This window comes from Passer montanus, unplaced genomic scaffold, assembly GCF_014805655.1.
Source record: "Passer montanus isolate IOZ18808 unplaced genomic scaffold, ASM1480565v1 scaffold32, whole genome shotgun sequence".
Classification (NCBI taxonomy): Eukaryota; Metazoa; Chordata; class Aves; order Passeriformes; family Passeridae; genus Passer; species Passer montanus.
This window is the reverse complement of record NW_024367930.1, coordinates 7,580,133-7,604,480: the sequence shown is the minus strand read 5'-3', so window position 1 is coordinate 7,604,480 and position 24,348 is coordinate 7,580,133. Positions and strand designations below refer to the sequence as shown.

Sequence of the window (24,348 nt, the reverse complement as noted above, 5' to 3'; positions counted from 1 at the left end):
ATTTCTTCATCATTTAACTTTTTTTTTTTGTTTTAAATTTCATAATGACAAAGTGAGCCCGCACGGCAGCTCTAGAAGCCAAAGGCAGGATTCTTCTTTTGCACCACAGCCTTTCAGGTTGCTGTGGGAGTGCTGCTAAAATAGCTGGAAGGACTATTACGCCAACGCATCTCTTGAGCCTCTTCTTTCTTCTGGCAGGGTGGTGGATATAAATTTAGCATTCCTGCTCATGTGACCATCCCACACTGTGCATAACCCCTACAAAGAGCCAGGCCATGTGGGGAGCTGGGGATCCTGCAAAGTAGGGCTGCAGCAAGCAGCGAGAGCCATGCAGCAGTGCTGTGGTATCCATCTGGCCCTGGACCGGGATCCCCCTGGTCAGGCTGCACCCTGTGGGGTCCCAGGGCAGGACAGAGGGTCTGTGTCACCTGCTGTGAGAGGAGAGGGCTCCCAGCTATTCATACTGAAGAGCTCCATGCTTCCTGAATGGTGTCGATGTGCCTCAGTGTCATGTGGGTGGGCAGAAGCTGTTGGTAAAAACAGAGGGCTGGGTTGCCAGCTCTCCTCCCACCAGTCTCCTGGGCTCTTGGGGTGGAATTAGGGGCACTCACCTTAGTGGAGGAGGCAAATCTAACCTTTATCTCCTGCTCAAGTTGTCCCCTGGAGGAGTGGTTTTGTTTGCTCCTCTCTGATTGTCACGCAGATGCCTGCCTGCTGAGACCACAGCATTGGAGTGCTGCTGAGCTGGCAGCGTGTTTGGCTCTTACAGCTTAGGAGTGAAAGGTGTTTCTTTTGCCAGCAGAGCAATACCCATCTAAGCACCAAGTATGAAATCTGTAAGTAAAAAGCAAATCCAGCTGGGTCAGGGTAATTAAAACAACTCAGGCTCTCCGTTCTGCTCCAAGTTTTAGCTGCATGAAGTTAAGAGGCAGCATCAGTGTCTGGTAAAGAAAGATGTTCCTACCTTCCATCCCTTGCCCCTGGGACCCCTTAAAAATCCCCTCTGGCAGGCAGTGCCTTTGCTTCTACTGTTTCCGGACCATGACTCCCTTTGCTATAGTCTGTCAAAGCTCTGGAGAATAAACCATCTCAAACTCCCACAACTCATGTTGTACATCTCTGTTCTCATTAAGACCAAACTTCTGCTCAGGCCACACTTCACCATAACTTCTCCCTCCAGAGTTTAACTCAGTCTCTCTTATTAACTTACTTTATCATCCATTACCACCAAAACCAACTTATATCTTCTGTTACATTAAGGCATTCATAAAATACTGCACAGCTTCAGGAAGGTTTTGGAAAGCCCCCTTCCTTGGGACTTTGATGCTTGCATTCATACAATGTTCTCATTACCTTCCTCCTTGTTGCACCTGCAGGACATAATTTCTCTCCTCTACTGGTGTGAGGCCAGTCAGGAAGTTTTCCCCAGAGCCATCTGGATGGAGCAAAGGCCATCTCAGTTGAGAATTTCTATGATTGGAACCAGCTTCTGGGTTTCTCACTAGCACAAGTTCTGATAAAACCCCTTTACCATCTTTTTCAGCTGGGTCTGAGCAGGAAAGAAACTTACACTGATAAACATCTGTCTTCAGCATGTGCAGTGGGAGGAAAAGAGTTGGCAGGTTCCTCTATACTCAGACTTTTGCAGCTGAACTTAGTGAAATACCTAGAAAAACCATGAGGATAGAGGGAATCCATCCTGCAAAGCTCAAACCTTCCTAATACCAATTTGCTGCAGCCATAAACACTCTCAATGGAGAAAATGGAAATACAGGAAAACAGCTGTCCCAGCAAAACACAGGAATGGCAGCAGCCTTGAACTGACCGTGAGCACATCATTATGCTTGGATTTTGGATTTCACAAGGGCCCTTCTCACAGGAAGGCTCATGTAACCATGGCAATGGAGATCTCTGGATGCATTTCATCCTTGTCACCACTAACAAACAAGTAAGTTAAATCAGATGCAGATAAGAAAAGTCTTCCAACTCCTCTTTTTACTAAACAGTTCAGAATTTCTAGGAACCATAAGGAATAAAAGACAACTTCAGAAGAAAAACAAAGTCCCAGGAATCATCACAACTCAGATTTTTATTCAACAGTGAAGTTGAAGGGAAAGGTGTTTTTTTCCCTTCAGGGCAAATGTTCCAAATGGAAATTAAGTAAAAATATTGTTCCCCAAAAGTACTCACAATGAAATTAGTTTTCATTAAATATATTTGTTTGGCAAAATAAAATAAAAAATTAGAACCCGTACAAAAAAAATCCCTTGCAAATTTCTAACACTGTAGCAATGACAACGATGTAAACCTGGATGTTTGGCAGTTGTAATTAATTTGTGAAAATTACTGTTGAACTTTGGACCGAGGAAATAAAAATCACTTCAAATAGCAACAAGCCAATTTCAGAGGCAACTGAGGCTTAGGGAACGCTACAGGAATGGGACACACTAGTGGCTTCATACACGGCTTGTGCGAGTGATCTGCTAGTGTGGGGCTATTGTAAGAGCTGGGAGGAAAAGAAGTTAAAAGCTGTTGCAGCATTGCAGCGTATGGTACAGCAAAAACCTGCAGACTTTCCATTCTGGGAGCTGATCAGTTGGGTGAAGGCTGGAGGCAAGAGCTGAGATGACGGTGGAGAGAATAATGACAGTGACGGATGGTGCAAGCACTGGGAAGCAGTTAACCAATTTCATCATCACATTGGATTCAGTGGTGAGCAGACTCTTGTGAGTGTCTGGGGAAATCTTCTGCTTACAGTAGCTGCTTTTGCTCCCTACCTCCCTCCTCCTTCCAGTTAAAGCCTCTGCCCTGCCAGGTGGGTTTCACAGGCATGCAGTTTGATAACAACGTCCTTTAGTTAAGAATGTCTATTCCAGTATTAAAAATGTAAAAAAAGTCCTCAGAAGGGTGCTTCTTAGTGGCAGTCTTTGCCTTAAGCAAGGCCAATGGCCCGCAATTACAAGTTAATTAAAGCAATGTGGATTTGGATGAGCAATGGGGAAGATGGGAATGGGGAAAGAAGGGATGCAGAGAACAGGGAGGAATGGAAGTGTTTCTACATCCCTCCCCAAAGCCAAAAGACAAGGTGCAAAAGTGGGTTTCTTTTTTTCCTCACACTCTTCTTTTTTTTTTTTTTTAATATCTCTCCAGTTATAATGTATTTCCAGTTTCAGTGACTGCCTCAGTTACAGTCATAAACAAAGTCGTAGTTGCTGGGCTCCTTTGGGATAGGTGGGGGAGCATCTGGGATTTGTATATTTTCCAAGTCAAGGAGGCGTAGCTTTATCTCCATGCTGAGCAGCGTGTCTAGGTCGTTCCGTGTTAGGTCACTCAACATATCCTTTCCAAGGAGGGCATTCAAACCATCGGTCCATACACAATACTGCAGAGGAAAAGGATAAAAACTCTCATTAACAGACTTTTCATACACAAACTCCTTGTCTGGTCTGATCCTCTAGAGTTACTGCTCCCATGGGAACTTACAAAGAGACCTAAAATTAGGTTGATGCATTTTATCAGCTCAGATCTTGAAGAAGGTTTTCACTGAGCTGCTCAGAAAATGGAAAAACATTGCATAAAATGGGATGAAATGAGAATGTTTAGTTGTTTGACAATTTGGCATCTCCTCCAAACTTCTTGTTGAATGTTTTTCTGCAATTATTGGAGAAGGAAACAATAACTTAGGACAATGAACCTCTGGAGAAATCTTCTTCACTCCTCTCATTCTCTTTCCCCCCAGTACCTATTAAAAGGGCCTGATTATGTTACATTAACTAAACTTTTCATTCCAAGACAGTTAAGTTAGGTGAATTAAATCCTACCCCCAAATACTTTGTGACTCTTAGTGTAAAAAATCCTGTACTGTCTGCTTTTATCATTGTTTGCTCTCTTATACATAAAGCTGTTACAACTGATAGTCTCACATATTTATGCCTATTTACCACTATTTTACACAAAGTAACATATTGTGAAAACTACAGTCAGTTAATGCTATGTCCTTCATGAAAATTAAAATGCCCTGCTGCTTGGGTATAATACTAAATGCTGCAAATGCTGAACTGGCCTCTAAAACCTTTTCCTTACTGTTGGCTTTTTCCTTACAGGAGATGCCATCTTTCCCAACAGCTGACAGCTTGTGATAAACATGGGCTGAATAACCATTTAAAATCAGCAACAAATTCAAGGAAGATTGGTGATCTAGAGTCAACTTCTATTGAATAAGTCACTTTCATTTATTACTACAAATCGTTTATTCAACTATGAACAGAAGTACTCAAATGCTGTCATCTAAAAATAAAGATTTCAATCATGAACTTGTGTCCTATTTTGCAGGAGAAAAATTAAATTAACCATAACTGCATTTTTATTTTACAAATACTTCTGCTGGATTTCATGCCAAAAAAAGGGTTTTAAATTTAGCTGACCATTTGCTACATGATGCCGCCGAGTTTAAAGATAGCCATGGTTGACTTCATCCCACAGCAGAAATGAGGATTATTTTTAAGGAAGAGAGAGAAGCCCCCCTCTTCATGCAGAAAAAGGGCATGTTTCAAAAATAGGATGGGTTAGCACACTTCAGCATCCGAAGTGGAATCCAACCCACTTAAGTCAGTAACAAAACAGTAGCAGAGGGAGCTTTTTCACCCAGGGTGTGGGCAAGCCAGGCCACAGCTTTAATATGAGATCAGCTATATGGAAGAGACTTTAGAGTTCAGGTTGCCCTGCTGACAAGTACTAAATAAACAACTTAGCCTGCCTATTTTAGGCTGTCAAAGTGTGCCACTAAAGACTTTTAAAGCATGCAATTTTTTTTTGAGTGAATGCAGAATATCAGGAAAAGAAAGAAGCTATTCTAGAAAAATAATTATATTTGAGCAGACATCTTTTATGATTTACTTGAAATCTTTCTCTGGGAGTGTTTCCCCTGAATTCATTATGAAGAAAGGAACAGAAAAGCAAAAGGCTCTGCTCAGGTTACAGGAGAGCAGAGAAACTTCTCAACAGATGCAGCCCCTGACGTAAATAGTCCATCTGCAGTGAGTGCAGCCAGCTCTTCCTCTGGGGAGGAATCCCAGAGAGCCAGAAAGCAGAACTGCAGTTCTCTCCTCTTCCAGATATAACTCATTCAGGGCCCACAGAATCCAAATTCTGGCCACAATTCTGATGAGTGCAATGGCCTGGAAAAGGGGCTTCCTCTCTAATCTCCACATTGGCAAATGCACCTAATTAAACTCCTGCACATGTTGAGCAGAGAGACATCCTAATGAGATGGTGGAAAAACAGAGGCATTCATTCAGAAGCTTTTTTCTTTTTAATATGCAAAAGAGACTAAGAGCCACTGAAAAATTAATTTACGAGATTCATTTTCATAAAACTCCAATGAAACCTAATTATGGCCTCCCTTATCAGTTTCTCTGTCAAAAATCATGGATAAGATTAATCCACCTTTTTTGCTGTGTAGTTGAAACCAGTTATTAGTATTTAAATGAAAAACAAATACAATGGAGTGATCTCATAGTACTGAATCCTCTGGCTAGAAGTAAGCTCCAACAGATGGCTAAGGCAATTCACAAACTTAAATGTACTAGAATGAGGTCCAAATCTCAATGATACTGGTTCAGTAATGAGATTTTACCAAAGGATTGCTTTGGGAGACAAGAATTAGAAAGGTTGCGCAGGCTTCATCCATCTGGATGCACCCCTGAGCAACCTGGTTTGAGCTCATTGCTGACCTGCTTTGAGCAGGAAGTTGGACTTAAGATACCTTCAAGTTCCTTGCAGCCAAAATTATCCTAAGGGCCTTGTTCAATTTTTCTTTTTAGGACACACTCAACTCCCACATTTCAGCCTCACTCTACAATCACGAGGGCTGCACAAGTACTTAAAAAAAGCCCTGTAAGTCTGACCTGAAATTGTCATGTAGCAACATCATTCCTGGTGCTTCCCAAAAAGCTTTCAGAATCTTAAGATGTCACCACCAGATCTCCCAAACTGACAATGCTGCTAAACTAGCACTTCTATCAACAGGCACCCCAACTACTTTGATGAAGAGTCACGGGCTTCACAACATGCTACTTCCCTTTCCTTGTGGGTGCTTCCTCTGAACACTTGTACTTTTAATTTTAATCACAACTCACTCTTCTGCAGGCCATGGAAAAACACAGAGGATGTGAGATCTCATTTTAAAAACTTTCATTCGGGAACTGTCAAGTGGCAGCAGTGACTGTTGCCTCTGGCCATGTTTTGGTACATATTAATTTTGTTTAAAAGAAGCTGCACAATACCAAAAAGAGATATGAAGACAAAAGGTGTGTTAACGCAGTCATGAGCAATTGGGTTACTGCATCTCACTGTTACTGCCTCTCAGTGGGATGCAGCAGCAGCTTTTGAACATTTGGACCATTAAAATCCACTTGTAGCTATAGGCTATATTTGAGATACAGTGGCTGAAAAAATTTTTGGTTTTCATGACCATTTGCGCTCCTGAGGTGAAACAGTCTAGAATTCAGTTTCTGCAGAATTTATATCAGAAATCTTTGAACCTATGTTCAGTTCAGAGGATGACAACAACCAAGTTGTTAGAAGTTAGCTGTAGTTGCTTAGAACTACAGCTCTAGTGGCACATTTTGCCTGGGATACTACTGGTCTTTTCTCTGACATGAAAACTGACCAGCAAATACTTCTCTGGAATGAACATTCTTGAAAATGACACTCAAATATTAATCCACAGAAAGACCCAAATGGGCATAACTGTATCTCCTCTCCTAAAATTAACATTTAGTTGAAGGTTTTAGTCCAGAACAACAAATGTTGAAGTGGCACATAGTACAGCTAATGGCAGTATAGCTAATACATTTCACTTGTAAAGCAATTTCACACACTTTTTTAACACTACAGTATAATTCAATTTAAAGCAATCTTCTTCATCATCTTAGCAGAGGGTCCTGAACTGAGACCAAATGTAATACCTAAAAATAAGTGTGCAAAAGGATCACAACTCTTTTGCTTTAGAAAGAAGAAGGATTTTTTTAATGTTATGCATTCTGCTAAGTCTTTACTTGAAATTTCTGTGAGAGAAACACATCCAGTGATTCAACACAATTAAGGTAAATGAATCCCATCACATTCCAGAAGGCGATGATGTCTTCTATTTCCTTGTGGCTTTTACTAAAAGAAGGGAGCAGGGAAGGGGCTATTAGTCATCCTTGCTATTGGTATTTACATTGTCTTTATACAAGTGAAAGCCACTGCAAAACATTCTCATGTGGAGATGGAATGAATACAGAGGGCCTTCTATGATCACCTGTCATGAATGGTCTTAAGCAATGTGAAAATAAGGAAAAGGGGATATGCCATTTTGGAGAGAACAAGTCTTTGGCTGAAATTGAGACCCAGTCATGGTATAACCACCCCTGACTATGCTAGCACTGTCAAAATGAACTGAGGCTGGCAGTGATTCTTTGAAAGCTTGGCTGTACAAATTCTCAGTGTTCAAAGTTCACACAGCAAAAATTCTCTAGTGTCTGAAGTACAGAAGACCATAAGAAATCAGGAAATGGTGAGCAAGGTCTGTAGAACTTCAAGGTCTCCCCAAGCTCTCTTATTTCTCTTTCTTATGGCTTGTATTTCGGGAGAACTTAGAAATACTGGTCTGTAATTTGGAGCTTCATGTGCTTTGTGATGCAGGAATATAAAACATGTTTCTTCTGTGGCTCAGATATGCAAGAAAATTGCAGAAGGTCTTGTTCCTGTACTAATCCCTTGAATACGTCAGTTTGTTTTGAGACATGACACTGATTTAGATGGACCTACACCCTGGGCCAAGATGCCCATTCTTATGTTCTTACAAAGCCATCTGGTGCCTTAAAGCAACTAAGATAACGTCAAATAAATTTCTGTACTCAGAACATGACTTACCTCATGCTTGTCTGGAGCAATGAAATTCAACTGGCCACTTGAGTCATACAATATAGAGAAAGCAAGCTCTAGCACCTCCTGGAACAATACAAAGAAACATATTAATGCTGCATGAGAGAGGCATCTGTATATTCAGGTTTTTCTTTCTTTCCTATCCATAATTCCCCAAAACAAGTTGAAAAATAGTTTATGGTAGTCTCCTGTCTGGCCAAAGCTGTAGCAGTACCAGACCACTACAAGAGACAGGCACAGCAAGAATACCACCACTTTGGTCAAAACAAACTCACTCTCCGCAGTGCTTACTGTGGCTCACTGGGTCGTGAATTCCTTTAGCATTTGAGTTTAAATTTGAGCTAGGAAATGGTGAGGACTAAAATCAATATAATGAATAATAGTACACTTGCAAGAAACTCTCCATGAAGACTCACAGGTTTTTTCACTTTGCATAGATTAAACTCACAAAGTTCTGCAAGGTCTGACTCCTTGTGTTAAAAATCTTTTCAGGACAATGAATATCCTGGTAAATACTTATGTTCTTTTCAGTGCTGGAAATATATTTAATTATTCACTCTCAGAAGATTTCTGTAATTTTGCTTCCATCTGAACCAGAATCACCAGCCACAGTCAAGGCAAACTATGCCAGTTACCAAAAGACCCAAAGGAATTTCAGGAACAGAAAAAGCAATCATCTTTTTGTCCCCTAAGCACTGAAGCTGGAATTGTAAAAGATACCAAGGAGAATTCATAAAGTGCTGACCTTCCCTAAAAGTCACCTGGAGTTAAATTCCCATGGGGAAACCCAGGCAATCTCAATAACAATGATCTTTCAGTGGCCAGCAGTGAGCACGCCAAGATGTTGTCCTATCTGTTGCCATAGTACGGTTTCTGCCTGCATCATGACAAGTGCCATTACAAGGATCTCACAGTCTCTAAGCTTGGTGGTATGGCTACATTAACTGTGTAAAAGAGATCCAGCTACACAGCAGAGTGCTGACTTGTAGCTATGATCTGTATCACATGTCCTGCTCTTTTCACTTCTTGGCTTCCTCAGCCCTTCACACTGATGCCTTTTGCTGACTCTCAGCTGACAACAGTCCCTGCCCTGCCAGCGGTGAAAGGAGAACAACTTCCTAAATTTGCAACACTAAGTTTTAAAATGGAAGAATTAACTGTGGGGACTGCAGCATAAACATTGCTCTAGATTGCTGCCCCTGAGCTCCTGATCTGAGACAGACATAGATATTTGGATTTCTGTAAGGGCTTTTTTTGTTTTGACGTTGTATGATTAAGAGCAGAGTCGGAACCATAAAACTTGGAATCCTTACGGATAATCTTGGATAATAAGAGATCAGGCTTCTCATGGGAAATGTTCCTGTTTTCCTTGAGTTTAGTTACTAGGTTTGACTTGATGTATTGCCAAGGCTACAGGAGACAAAGCTATGGTAAATCCTCATTGTGTTAAATCTCCATGGAGGCTGCAAGTGCAAACAGTGCTGGTGCACTCAGCAAACCAATGGCTCAGGTTCACATGGCCCTTTTGTGTTGCAGGCATGTCTCTCAGCCACACCTTATTAAGAGTGATGTCCCTCATTACAGTAACAAATCTACCTCTGCCCACATGAACCTGGCATTATCTCCTCCCACAGTGTTATAAATTACTGACAGAATATGCCAAGTAATGCCACTGAGGTTGTAGCTCTGAAAAAAGGGCTTGTACTGTTATACTGTGATTTTCCTGAATTTCATGAAGGTCAACAATCCCACAGGCCTGACCCCTGTAATTTTTCCTTTGGGAAACTCCCAACAAATATACCTTCTTCTTCACCTCAAAGAGAGAAAAATGAGGAAAAAAAACCTCTGCTAGGAAGAAGAATGTGTCAGGATGTCAAATGTTAGTCATTTCCAGTCAGGCAGAGAATGAGAAAAGACTACATTAAGGGCACCAAGTTTCTCTTTCAGGGGAAAGGTGTTATTTTGGCAGCCCTGGCTACAGCTCAGCTTCTTTGCTGAAGAGCTTCTTTGCTTTAGAGTCCAGGTGGCCCTGGACTCTAAAGGCTTGGGAATTACAACTTCCAGGTGCCAGCATCTCTGTTGCTTTATGGACAGCAAACTGTCAAGGAAAACAGAAGCCAAAGGAGATGGAATTGCCAAATGGCCCTCCACACTGACAGTAGTCTCAGTGGTTGAGTTGGCTGACTTGCCAGGGACCCCCACCCAGTTTTGTTACAGTCCCATCAATGACAAGGAGGAGCTGGCAATTCTTAAATGAGAACTGGTCAGTCTTTATCAGCCATCTGTAGTTTTTGCTTCTTTTCTCTGTTCTACTTCTTAACCTTTCTCAGAGTAATTTTTTACTCAAGCACTTTCCACTTGTTTCTCTATCCCTCTGATCCTTTTTATCTCACGTTCCCTCCAACCTGTTCCTTCCTCCTTTGTTTTGCTTTCCTCAGAAGATCTGCCCCAAAGAACTCTCTAGACAGGCAGTAGCAGGGAGCTTGTTCAACTAACATGAGAGAAGAGAGAAGAGAAGAGAAGAGAAGAGAAGAGAAGAGAAGAGAAGCTTCATTCATCAGGGATGAAACATTTTATTGGACTAAAAAGGCACAAAGCCTGAAACTTGCCACATCAGCAGATAAAGGGTAATAGGAGACCACTTCAAAATATCTGGCCATGGTTTTTATTCTAATTCTTCTGTCATGCTTTATTTTGAAGGCTGCAAAATCTGACATATTACATTTCCTTGAAAATGATTGGTACTACTTGGGAGTCAGAAATAAGGATTTAAAAATTAAACCTAATTTAAAAACACAAGCAAGACAAACAACAATGGATTCAGATCTCATCTCGTCACATCTTTCCGGCTTCATATGCATGCAAATTCAAATTCAGTTTAACTCTTATTTCTTTCTAAATTGTCCTGCTGAAAGAACAATGGCCATGTTCTGGCAAATGAAGACATGCTGAAGCCTTTGTTATGGAAATTTTGCCAATTCCAGCTATGCTCATAGCATGGCATTCCGCCATTCAATTTTCTTTTCTGCCAACGAATAAAATTGAGGTGGACATTATATATGTACAAAGAAAGCTCAGAATGAAAAGGCCTCTTAAAAATACCTCACTGATTGTGAAATTTCAGAAAGTGAAAGGTTTCATACACCAAATTCAGCTGAATTGGATTCTGTGTCTGCCTTTTTATAAATTTTAATTGCCTAACCCATATATAACTTGATATGCTGCAAACAACATGTTATTCCTATGTCAGTTAAATAGTTGCAATATTGTGCCTGACAGTTTGATTTGGATGACAGATTAATTCAAAAATTTTGTGCTTCTCAAGGGAAGAAACAAGGAATTGAGGAAACAAAAAAAAAAAAACCAAACCCACCAAACCAAAACCCCTACACCACATCAGAAACAGTAAAACCATCAAAATTGCCATTGTCTGGGTCACAAACAGAATACCTCCAGCCAAGGATGCAGCCATGCCACCTATGAATCCCAGGTCTTCACATTCTCAGCCAGAAATTTTATACCAGTCCAAAGCAATTTTACTTAAGGAAATGGGGCAATGCTGAGAGCTGAGGACAAACTTCTCTGCAGCATTCCTATTTAGCATTAAATACTATCTAGACATTACTGCGCCATAACGATGACACATTTCCATCACTGCCACCCACTGCTTTCCATCTTTCCCTTTTGTGTGGACATATGAGTGCTAAGGCAAGGAAGAACTAAAAATATTTTATATGCATCATATAAATGTCCCAGCCAAATGTGTTGATGGTTCAGCTGTAACATGAGGTAGGAGTTACACGTAATCTATTGTACTCATGTGTGTGTGTGTGTTTGTGTCCTGATTCAGAAAATCAACAAGGAAAAACACTCCTGAGATTTTTTTTTTCCTCACTTGACTTTTTCCTTTCCTACTATGTTAAGGCAATGTTGAAAGGAGAGCAACTTCTCTGTAAGAAAACAAATGCAAAAAAATACTCAGGATGCTTTGCCTATCTGTGCACAGTTAAGGAAAGAAAAGTTGCAGCTGTGCAGGTGCAACTAATTGTGTGATGCAGCTTTGACAGAGCCTTCTCAATTTTTATGGCTCCCATCAGAACTGCTTTTTCAATTTTATCTAAAGTGTTGAAGCAAGAACTCTTCACTATTTTGTCCATCAATTTCTTCTGGTCTGACCCAAAAATTTATCAGTTTCAGGTAATTAGAAATTCTGATTTGAAACCCGTGATCTGGCTCCCACACCTCTCAGGGTGCTGTTCTAGGTCAGACTGAACACCATTAGACTTTCATTGCTTCTTGTAAGGTGAGAGAGACAACCTGATAGAAAATTTCTGAACATACCTCATAGAATATGGCATTCACCACTAATGATGCCAGATGTTGCTAGTAACTCCATTTCTTCTTGATGTGGTGACAATTCTTACTAACAAAAACTCTGCAAAATTCTGGCACTGCACAATTTTAGTACTACTGTCAGTTTACAGTTCTTGCTCTGAAACTCTGAAAGGTAGTATAAATCTAATTTAAGCTGAATATTATCTCCTGCACATTTTTTTCCCCAAAAGGGAACAAATTTTCCTCATACGCCTCCCTAATTGCCCAGGATTAACCTTACAGCCTTTTGTTGGCAGTGGTTTTTCTACCTGACTGGACCTGCAGGTATCATCAGCTGGACATTAATTGCAATTTTGGCATGTGTTCACTGAATGTGGGCTCATCAGAGAACACAGCTGGAACAAACTAGTTATTTATCAGACACAATATAGGAGTAGGCACCAACAGCCATTGCTGCTTTGCTTTAGAGATAGAAAACATCAAAGATAATTCCGGTTGTGCCCTGGAATACACATCTGCCATGAAATATGAGTACAGAAGGCTAAGCTGCCACAATAACTTAAATCAAATGGTTTGAGGTGGAAACAAAGGGTATACATACATGGAAATGTTGCAGGCTGGAAAGAAAAATACCTGTGTTACTTCAGGGAAGGCCAAGTTGACAGGCTTCATATTCTGCACAGTATGTGTTCATAACAATTTGAGAACCATACCTTGTTTTGTTTAAGAGCTCCTTTCTCCTTCATATGTGGGCAGTCTTTCCCAGTCACAACAGCTTTTATATCTGCCACTGGCACTGCATCAAAAAGAAAGAAAATCAAACCTCAGAAAATTAGTTAGAAGCAAGGTATGTAAAAGCTACAGAGTCTAAAAACAAGCAAGACTAATGTGTTAAAATTGCCATGTCCTTTGCCATTTCCAGCCTTTTGTAAGAAAGAAAACTAGAAGAAAACAACTAACACAGGAACCAGTGAGTCTTGACAAAATTTCAGGCATCTGGATAAAAGTCTGAAAATGCATTTTCTTGCCTATTTAAGCTACCTTGGGTAAGAGTGTTTCACATTAATGCGTACCTGTGCCTGAACAGTGTGTGTACTCATAGATCTCAAAACCATATCGTTTTCTTCCTTGTTAATGTAATGTGCCTGCTCTGTTGCTCTTTCCTAGGCATCCAGGTAAAGTCTGTGCTGGAGAGAGGATTCTGGACAAGTTGGACCCTTCATTCAGTGCTATTTTCCTTCTTTTAAAAGCCTGTAGGAATTTTTTAAAAATAGTTTTCTATTTCACTTCCATCAGCAGTTTAGTTGCTTTCTGGTACTAGCAGGAATAAGGAATACTAAGGCTTATAACGAGCCATTCCAATTGCTTTAAAATGTGAAGTGGAAGTGATCAGAAATGACTGGGGGGAAAAGAAAGGTAAGAAAAAATATTGGAATCTGCTGCCACTCAGAATCACAGAGTGAGGTCACTAAAGCATAAAGATAAATTTCTCTGAGTTTCAAGCGGAAGTCAATTTTCCAAAGGTAATTACATTATGGAGAATCTATATGCTCTACAATACAATATGGTCCCTGAATGACAGTTTCTACGATCTATAAATAATCCATTATCCTTGTGGCTGCAGAAAAGTATCTTATATATAGAACAGGATAGTAATATGAAAACCTGTTACTGCCCAGTTCTTTAGAAACTCTAATGGAAATAGTGAAGAGGAGAAATGCATTTACGCTTCTACTGGGCCCAGCAGCATCATATATTTTATGACAGATTACCTCAGCACTATGCCAAATGGATGGCATAGGATGTAAAAAACATCCTTAAAGTGTTTGCTTTGCATGGAAAACTGAAAAGAAAGGAAATTTTTTGACTCTTCATTACTCAACTTCTGCCTTTAGTCTCAGAATTTTATGCTGTGGGTCTGGCTGACTTTTTATGCCTCTGACAGTCCTGTTCTGGAGAAGAAGAGAAACTGTTTTTAAGAGAGAGTGACCTAGGATAAACTGGGAAATTAAGGAGACATTTGACTGCAACCATGGTAGAAATGTCTTCTTAAGAAAAAAGAGTTCTTGCCATTTTTTGAAGAGGCCCAGAAAAACAATTTCTGTGTTTGCATAAGATAAGGTTTTCTGAGGTCAGACCTCTCAACAAAGAAGGCTTTTCTCCAGGTTTCATACACTTGATCTGTGTGATCTGGAAGACAGTTACTATGGGAGATCACAAACTGATGTGACATCCTAATCTTTATTTATCTGGAACTTGGCTTATGCCTTGCTTTGGAAAAATAGAATCAAAGACTTCAGGAGGTATCAAAAGTTGACTACAAGATGCTGGAGGGTGTGAGCACAGATGTGATGTGCTCACAATGGATAAAGCTTTGAGAAGGAGGGCAGCTGTTTTCTGTCCCAGCTGGGGTCTGCATGGCTTGTTAACTCTGCCAGCCTGAAGAGAGGGGTGACATTCACAGAAGTGAAAAGGTTAAAAACCCACATATTTATTTTTTGGGATAGAGACTAATTATTCAGACTTGGCAAGGAGTACACAGAATGTTTGATGCTGCTTCTCTTGGTTCTGTTTTCTTACCCACCTATTCTCTTTTATCTGTGGACCTGGCTCCAAATGCTGACAAGTTGATCATCATATTCAAACTTTAAGAACTCAAAAATCAATAAGTCTGTCCAGAGAAAACCAGAATATTTATGAAAGTATTCTGTAAATTGTCCAGGCCAGTTTGGTCTGATACGTTTCAAACAATAGTACCACTTTATAATCTTGTGACTTGCAATATTCTCAAGTTTGTTTAATGAGACTCCATCTAACGTGGGTAGCACTATGGTAAATCTTGTAAATCTTGTCTCATTCATAGCCTGAAAACCTGAGATACTGATGAAATAACCACCTCTTTCTGTACTGGTATCTACTCTGCCAGCACCCATGCTGAGGCAACCGTGTGGGTCTGGCCCAATGGTTTCTAAAGTAGGAGCCTTCTGTCCCCATGGGATCCTGACATTCCTGAGTAGGTTCAAGAAAATGCAAGTGCCAGATGACACTCAGGGTCAGGGGTTTGTGCATGGAAGCATGCTCCAAGCAAACAAATCTGGGAACTGCTGCTCTTGTAACTGTGCCTGCAGTTCAAGTGTGACTTTTGTTCTTCTGTCACTCTGACACTACTGTAACATTCTATGGCTATTTCTCTAAGCCTTGTCCACAAAAACAGTCTCTTTCTGTGCCAATGCAGCAATGTGAGGCCCTGTCCTACATTCTGCCAAGACTGCAGTAAGACTGTGGAACATCCTTGAGGCAATCTGTAAGGCAAGGAAAACAAGAGAATGTGACTGCAAACTGTCAGGGCTCCAGCATCACACAGGCTTTTCTTCTCTCCCTCTCAGACTGCATCTGGGAGCACTTGGACATTTTAAAATGTGCTGCCTGGAGATAGGTTACGGGAGGAAATTTTACATCATTCCCCAATTTTTTTTTCAGGCTGGAAAAATTTCAAATTCTGAAAAATTAGTCTTTCTACCATTCCATGAAAGAAGTGGCTGAAATACCTGTATAAGCATGTCTAATTTGATAATGCCAAGGACTTTCAGAAAAGAATAAAAAGAAATTATTCCTTATTCAATGCTGGATTTCTTGAAGTCACCTCCCAGTGACAGAACTATACTCATTATTTCTACTCTCATAAAAAAGCTTCCCTGGATTACAGGTTAAACCCCTACAACTTGTGTTGAAGAACAAAGGAGAAATCACTACAGTATGATGGTTCTGAAGAGCTCCAAAATTACTTTCAACCATAACAAATCCCCTGGTAGGAGCTGCCACAGAGACGTATCCTCTTCCAGCTGGCTACACAGAAACAGTGAGGTCTTCTCAATGCTCTTCACAGTGACCTTCACCTTTAAGTCCACTCCTCACAATAACTAAAAAGACCTCTGCACTTACTGCTCCTCCAGTCACTACTGTCTGTTTCCATGGACAGGCAGTGCTTCTGAGTATGCCTAAGTATTTTTATTTGATATCTGCAGCTAGATGAGGAACGAAAATAAACTGTGTTCCTCCCTAGGAAAGACACGATTTTTCCAAGCTGAATGAAATTATAAACTCATTGAAAAGCTTAATGCAGTCCCCACACACACTTGCCAAAACCAGGAGAGTGGTGTTTGAATGCAGGAGGAAATGTCCCCTGCTCTTTATCTTCATAAACAGAGCTGTCCATAATGTCCCATGTTAAGAGAAACCTACTAGAGGTTATAAAGAAGAACTAGCATAAGAGAAGCAGAAATGTCACAATCTTTTTGCATGACTTACATTTATCTTGCAAGGAATCATGAGGGACTTCTCCCTGTGGACTTTCTTCCAAGTCTCCGTAGTGCAAGACCTTGTGATTAGGTGAAAGTCGACAATACCAGAATTTGTCTGTTGAAATAAACACATTAAGCAAGGTTACTGACGTGTATTCATCAGCCTTACCAACAGCTTACTCAAGGAAGCTTACTCAAACACAGTGCTACGGGAAAGGCCGTCTTTTCTTTCGGAAGAAGAAGTGTGTGGGGTGTTTATGTAAGAAGGGTAGGGACTTTGCTCAGTAATTTTACATGATTAAATGAAGCTGGCATTAATCTACAGGGGTTTTGTTATTGACATAGTCACTGGCGCAAAAAAAAATACTAGTGAGAAAAAAATGACTTAGTTTTACCAGACATTATATACCCTCATGGCCAGAAAACTGGCAAAGTAACTACTTTGAGTGGATAACTTTAATTTACCCATAAAAGACTCATTTTTAGCACCCACTTTGTGAAAATCAAGCCCTACCAGCTGTCTTGTGTGGGACACCCAAAAACTGATAAATTTGAAATATCCCATACTTTATGAAAATTATGACTCATGTCTTTTTTTATAGACATAGGAGAACACCCCCATATTTATGGAGAGACTGGACCTAATAAACATGCAAGGACTTAAAAAGCAGACATTAAGTCTCTTGTCCTGCACATAACTCAGTGCTTTGCATGGTCACAAATATATGTGTGACCATGTAGTTCACACCCCAGTTTGCATTTTAGTCCTTCCTAAGAGATGTACATTTACATCTCCTGACAACTCGTGCTTCGCAGGACATAATTCCCCCTTACAACACTTGTTATAATCTGCTCCTGTGAAGGACATTGCCTTTGCAGAGCCAGGCCACCACGCTGCCTAGCACGCAAGGATGGTTCTTGCCAATTCCCTTTCTGAAATGGCAAGAAAGAGGTTACCATTCCTTGTCAGAGCATGTTCCATTTAATAAGTAGATCACATAATGTTAAGCTGTCAAAAATACAATCTTGTTACATCCAAGCTAAATCTCCAAAAGCTCAGAGCAAGGCTGGATGTTAAAATGCCAGTGGAGGGGGGCAGAGGGCTTCTCTGGCTCTGAGCTTCTCTCGTAGTGGCAGGGCTGATGCTGTGCCAAGCAGCAGCCTGAGGGACAATTTAGGGGAAATGCTAGCACTGACACAGCCCTGCAGTGCTGCAGTCGCTGGGAGCCTCCTTTTGGACAAAACATTGGAGGAGCAGCAGAACCAGCAGCATATGTGAGCTCATTTGGGGTGTTAGCAGAGGAAGGGCTTCTTGGCTCTCTGAGTAAAACATTGGCCTCATGGATCTAGCTGCTTCCTGAAGGACACTCCAGGCCCCTGACCAGTCATTTAAAATGTAATGCAGTAAAATACAGGTAATTGAATTATAAAAATGGACTTTCACATGCCCTTTTAAATTTCTTTGCCCCAGTGGATAAAAAGGCTTTGGGGGAAAACCCTACACCCTTGTAACTACTTTCTGAGTGTGCAGCCCCTTCAACAGAAAGGTTTCAAAAAACATTACAAACCTCTGGCAAAGGCACAAAATGACCATGGGAGATATTCTGGCTATCAACTTCACAGGCATGCAAAACATTGAAAGATTGATGGTAGAGAGCCTGAGATTATGCTCCTGTGATGCATACAAGAAGAGGTGCTGAAATATAAGCATCTCTGGACTATAAGCAGCAGAACATACAGTGTGGCACAGTATGGGATTGAGAAGAAGACCCCACTTGCAAAACTTTTGCAGGGAATTGAAAGTAGAGCAAGTAGGAGCCCTCATTCAGTAGGCTCTCATCTGAAGAGCACACATATAAGCAACTCATTAAGCCGTTTGTGTACCTCAGAAGGATGTATGTGAAAATTTTCAGGATTCATACCTTTTACAGGGAACTCTACCAGAACCTTAGCAAAGTCTGCAGCTTAAAGAATACACCCCATTGAATCTGATGGTTGACCACAATGTCTAAAGAAAAGCCTCCAGTAAGTGGAACAGGAGGCTTTCATACCAAGCTTTAACTGCAACCTCATTGTTTATTGGGCTGTACAAAGTAATACAACTTTCCAACTCAAAATTAAAACAGTAATTTTTCCTTAATAGGAACCAGCATGGTTTCATTACCTTCCCAGTGACCTGGGCAAAAAGCTGTTCTAACTGAAAAAAAAATGCCATTGATTCCTTTCAATTTATCACACATGGGGCTGGTGTTAGCAAGGGTTTGGCTCTTCTGTCTCCTAGGGGCTAGTATTTTGATAACCTTGGTTCTTTCAATGACATGCTTCAATAATGAAAGAGGGGAACACCCCTCCCTGAAAATATCTTATGTTGTTTTGGGAAGGAGTGGCTTAATGGGAAGAAACCCAAACTCTGAATATTTGAGGAGCCTTTTCAGCAATTCCCCATAACCCAAGGTTAATTAAAAGCTAATGGCCACAGACTGTAGCTTGAAGCCTGTCCAGCACAATGTTCCTGTGGGCTCACTAATAACTCGGCTCTGCCACAGCCTTGCTGTCAAGGGGAAAGCCCTTAAATGAAAGCTACAAATGGAACTAACAAGGTTTCCTCAACCACAGCCACTAAATGACTGCACCAGCCCGGCTGAGGAGGGTGACAGCATGTTGCTAAGAGAAGGGACCCTTGCCTCCACAGCCACCTCAGCCCTACCCATCCCAGTTTTCACTTCAGCTGTACATGATGCTACAAACCGTGTATCAGTAAATATCCCATTCACATGAGATTTCAGTGCCTTGGAGGGGAACAGTTTGAAACTGGATGCAGTTATTTTACTGTAGTGCAAGTACTGAACACAACTACATTGGAAAAGTAGTGTATAGAATGATCCCACAGTCAAAACAAAGATTATATGAAATTGCTTCCATCAAGAAAAAGAGTGAAGAAGCCTGAATTGCAAAACAGCACACGGGAAGTAGCCAGCATTTACTTTGAGCTCAAAATTCATAAATAAAAAAATAAGCAGAAGAAAAAGCTCTTTTCTGCTACGACTCAAAAGTGGTGTTTATAAAACAAAGAAAAAATACTATCCAAACCCTCCAAAATTCTTAAATCAAAGTCTGCAGAGTTGAAGTGTTACAAAAGACTTTAAAGTTGGGACAGACCTTCCCTATTAGTCCCTGTACTCCACATCTGGCAGATTCATGCACATGTGCCCTGCTGGAACAGGGCAACTGTGAGTTCAGGAAGGAATGGGGTTTGTTTTGGTTTTAGGTCCAGGCTTAAGAATTTTTCCCAAAGACTAGGTCTCTTCTGTGGCCTGTTTTGTATCCAGTATTACTACACCTACCTCCTGCTCAGAGCAAGAAGCTGTAGAGACGGCAGCCACTAACCACAGTTTAGAGATGATGTGGACTTGACATTTCATCACAAATTTCAGACACTACACTTTCTAGTAAATCCTTATGTCTTTCAGCTTACTGACCATTGATGCAATCACATTAGGGTGATAGAAAGAAATTCTTCTTTAGGAAACAGAATTATTAATTCTGGTTTTTAATCTGAAAAGTTCTCAAGCAAATTGTTCTGATTTTTCAGATATTTGCTAGAGCAGCCAGGGGGTTAAATATATCACAGCATATTGTTGAAGATTATAGATGAGGTTAAAAAAAATTCCAAAGAACAAAATCATCTACAATTTGGCTACAAAAGTAATATTCAAAATTGTGAACAAATAGCAGAGCACAGAACATTTTGCTGATGGGCTACAGAGTGCCTGGCCATTCACACAGTGTGTTTCCAAGTGCATTAATGGCCAATGACTCATATGCCTCTAACAATACTATTCCAGGTAAAGGACTGCTGTGGTTAGTACGGAAGTACTCTATTGTTAGAATCTGGGGAGAAAATAGCTCAGATATGCATGAACAGAAGTCTGAGAATATGTATTTTTTCCCAAGATACATTCAAGTTACTAGTTTCTTTGTTCAAGGAACAGCATCCTTACAGATTTAGCAAGAGAAACCTGCTTTTAAATATATCTGTGAAAACATGTATTTGTGTAGATGTTATCTATAGATGTACGTAGGCATGCATTTTTCTCTATTTCTTTTTTCTGTCTCTATTAAAATTGTATTGACATTTTCCCTCCAACTCGTCTAAACTGCCTAGGTCAAGCCAGGAAGCTCTCCCAACAACTGGCAAATAATTAACCCTTGGCATTCTTGGAGGCATATTTGGTTAACTGGCTCCTCTCAGCAAGTCACAAGCTCACAGAATATTAGGTTTTTTTGTGGAACCATGGAGAGTAGAATGAAGTAACAGTAGAAATGAGCTTGGCAGAAAAAAAGTTAAAGTGTGTGTTGTTCAGAACTGAGAGTTACTTATCCTAGCAAGAGATGGAAAACCTGTCTTCACTTGATTTTTTTGTTTCAAGTTAAGGTTTCTCTTTCCAGGTTACTTCCATGGCACCTTGTGTTTTTAATTTAATGGTATGTATCACCAGGGTTTCCCTTGCTTCCAAAAATTACTGTTTGAGAAACCTCATGTTGGCTGCAAAACCACTTTAATAACATGCAATTTCTCTACAATCTTTGTAAAGGTAAAAAGGGAATTTATTTTCAATAGTGCGCCCAGCAACATATACTACAAATGTACTGGATGACAGCATTAGAAGTATCTATTATCCTCAATAAAATGACTTTATCTGCTACTTAGCTCTACTGGAAATAATAACTACTGGGGTTGTAGAGTGCTTGGCAGGTGTTTGCTTTACTCTTCTCTCTTTTCTTTTAGGAATTATCTAAGGAAGAAGAAAGCTGAAGAGATCTATCTTTCAGCAGATGTTCATGGCCCAGGAACAAAGTAGGGATTTGCAGAGCATGATGATCTGCTGTTGAACAGTGATCAGAAGGATAGGTTAGATTTTGCTGTTTCATTTCCAAATGATTAAGACACTTAACAAAAACCCAGGAGTTACTGCTGCAGTTCTCCCATGAAAACCTTGCAGGGGAAAGGGCATGTATTTTTTGGAAGTGCTAAGGATCCTGCTGGGACAACAGTGATATTTCTGAATTTCAGCTACAGAGAGATCCTGCTATGATAATCCTGTGCTGAAACACAAAAAGCAGAGATCTGAATATAGATACCTCATGGCTTAATCTTCAGCATCCCCCCAGTGAATCACCTCCTGGATTGTAGGCTTTCCAATGCTAAGTATATATGAAAGTGTTTAATCTCTTCTCAAAAGGCCATAAGAGGCTGAAAACTCCCTTCTCATTTTTTTGTAAGTCAATTTTTGCAACTTACTGTGACTAACCATGTGTGTCCTACCACATGTTCAAACAACAATCTTAATAGACGTTTGCTCTGGAGTCTTTATCATGGGCTAAGGCCTGTTAATTATCTTTAAATGGGCAATTTAATGCTTTCAGCTTCTGTGTAGGGCACATTCAAGTTCTTCTTGTACAATCTGCAGATTCATGACATTTGTTCCAGGATTGTCTTAAGGGAAGAAAATAATCATAGGAAAGGCAAAAAAAGCATATATGTACAGCATATAGTATTAACACCTACCTGATCATGCTACTCTTACAAGTAGATTGCCACATAACAGGCAAATCGTGATGCCTCAGAGCAGTACTCCTTTCAGTTTCAGTTCCATGTCAACCTGGATGGACCACGGCCCTTTCAGAGCCTTGGTAATGCTCCATAACAAGTGGATTCAGTTGGAGCACCAGGTGGGTGACAAGGGCTCCTGAACCCCCTGAGGTAGCACCAGGCAGGGAGGTGGGTTGAGAGAGAGGAGATAGGGATGTGGGACAAAGCTAACAGAAGACACACTCAGAATCTGGGACCTCTGCTATTTTTAGCAGGACATTCAGAGGAATTATCTGAAAGACTGACTGTCATAATGTTTAGCATCACTAGCTAAACCTCGGATCGTCTATTCATTTTACTTTATCTTCTAGTTCTTGACATCATGACAGCCCTGGTTTTACAGTTTGTGTTGCTTTGGGGAAGAGGAGATGTTCCTGAAGGATAAATGCTGATTTCAAGAGAGCTTCTTCCACTCCCTGTGGTCTGGCAGTATTTGCTATTTGGACTGTGCTAGGCACTGTACATACCTTAAAAAGGATCCCAATTGAATGGCTTACAAGCCATGCATGTTTCATTAAATCACACTGTATTAGGTCACAGAATCACAGAGTATGATGAGTTGTTGGAAGAGATCCACAAGGATCATGGAGTCCAATTCCTGGTCCTGCACAGGACCATCTCCAAACGTCCCAACCATGTGCCTGAGAGCACTGTCCCAATGCTTCTTGAACCACTTCCCTAGTGAGCCTGTTCCAGTGCCTGATCACCCTTGAGGCGAAAAACCTTTTTCTAATATCCAACTGAGACCTCCTCTGAACTCAGCTTCATGCCATTCCCTCTGGTCCTGTCACTGGGCACCTCAGGGAAGAGATCAGTGTCTGCCCCTCCTCTTCCCCTCATGAGGAAGTTGCAGACTGCAATGAGATCTCCCCTCGGTCTCCTCTTCTTCAGGCTGAACAGACCAAGTGACCTCAGCTGCTCCCCACATGGCTTCACCTCAAGGCCCTTCACTATCTCTGCTGCCCTCCTTTGGACACTTTCTAACAGCTTAATATTTTTTTTTATATTGTGGTGCCTCAAACTAAACACAGGAGACGAGGTGAAGCTGCCCCAGTGCAGAGCAGAGTGGGACAATCCCCTCCCTTGCCCAGCTGCCAATGCTGTGTCTGATGCACCCCAGGACAGGGCTGGCCATACTGAATTTAGTCCTGGTGGCCTCATGCATCATCATCCTCTAAATGGTTTTGTGTCTACTGCCTCCCTCACAAATGATATTTTTCCCTTCTGTTTCAGGGAATACAGGAAGTCTATCATAAAGCATACACAACTCTCAAGGGCATGTGGAAACATGACCTCCTAAATGGGCTTCCATCTGTGAAAAACAATCTATTTCAGTGAAGATAATGTTCTTTGAGGCATGGTTGCGTGTTTTATTTGTTTCCAAAGAATCATGAATTATTTCTGGCCCTGTATAAATGTGACATCAAAGCAATTAATCTCATGACCTATAGAATTCACTCCAAGGCATGATAGGAAGCAACCCTCTCAACTGAGGACAAGAAGACTGGATTGATTTTTAAAAAAAAATAATTATTTTTTAGCTTCAACTGTACTCTTATAAATTGAATGAATTTACATTCCCTAAGGCTCTTGATCCTATAAATCATGAACTAACAACAATTTAAGATAAAATAAACAGTCTATCTTCCTCTTGGAGATCAGCCAAAAGAAGAATATTTGCTACAAATCCTGCTCCTTCCCTTTGAATTTGAGTCATTTGGATTAGGCTGTAAGAGGAATAAAATATACAACCCTCACTACTGGTAGCCAGACAAACTACACATTACTTTTCCTACATTCACTCCATGAGTACATTGATGAAGGAAAAACATGTATCATGCCTCTCTATCCAGTCTGTACAGAAATTCACAGGGGAATACTGACCATCTGTCTGTGCAGTGAGCTTCATATGTGTTTGTATGCCTGACAGAGAGGCTACGAATAACCTCCCTACATTAAGGAAAATTGCCTCCTTGTTTCTAAGGAAGGAGGCATTGGAGGGATACTTCTCTCTGTGAAGAATGCACTTTTCCCCAATGTCTCAAATATTGATCTTTGTCAGTTCTTACTCTTAGCTTTTGTAACTTTTAATTTGTTCTGTGTTTACAGAGAAAAACAAACAGCAATCTG

The 24,348-nt window shown here is 40.7% G+C and overlaps 1 protein-coding gene across 7 annotated transcripts in view; it reads right to left on the bottom strand.

The window, feature by feature from the left end:
* Nucleotides 1–2,069: 2,069 nt before the first annotated feature.
* Nucleotides 2,070–24,348, bottom strand: part of ELMO1 (engulfment and cell motility 1) — a 301,412-nt gene continuing 279,133 nt past the window's right edge. For 5 of the 7 annotated variants that reach the window (XM_039715067.1, XM_039715065.1, XM_039715066.1 and 2 more), the window contains 4 exons: nucleotides 16,573–16,680; nucleotides 12,978–13,060; nucleotides 7,918–7,995; nucleotides 2,070–3,382 (listed from right to left, as the gene is read on the bottom strand). In XM_039715067.1, coding sequence (XP_039571001.1) covers nucleotides 3,182–3,382; nucleotides 7,918–7,995; nucleotides 12,978–13,060; nucleotides 16,573–16,680 — 470 coding nt within the window. In that variant the 3' untranslated portion in view covers nucleotides 2,070–3,181. The remainder of the gene's footprint in view (nucleotides 3,383–7,917; nucleotides 7,996–12,977; nucleotides 13,061–16,572; nucleotides 16,681–24,348) is intronic. The other 2 variants (XM_039715063.1, XM_039715064.1) reach the window with 1 other exon arrangement.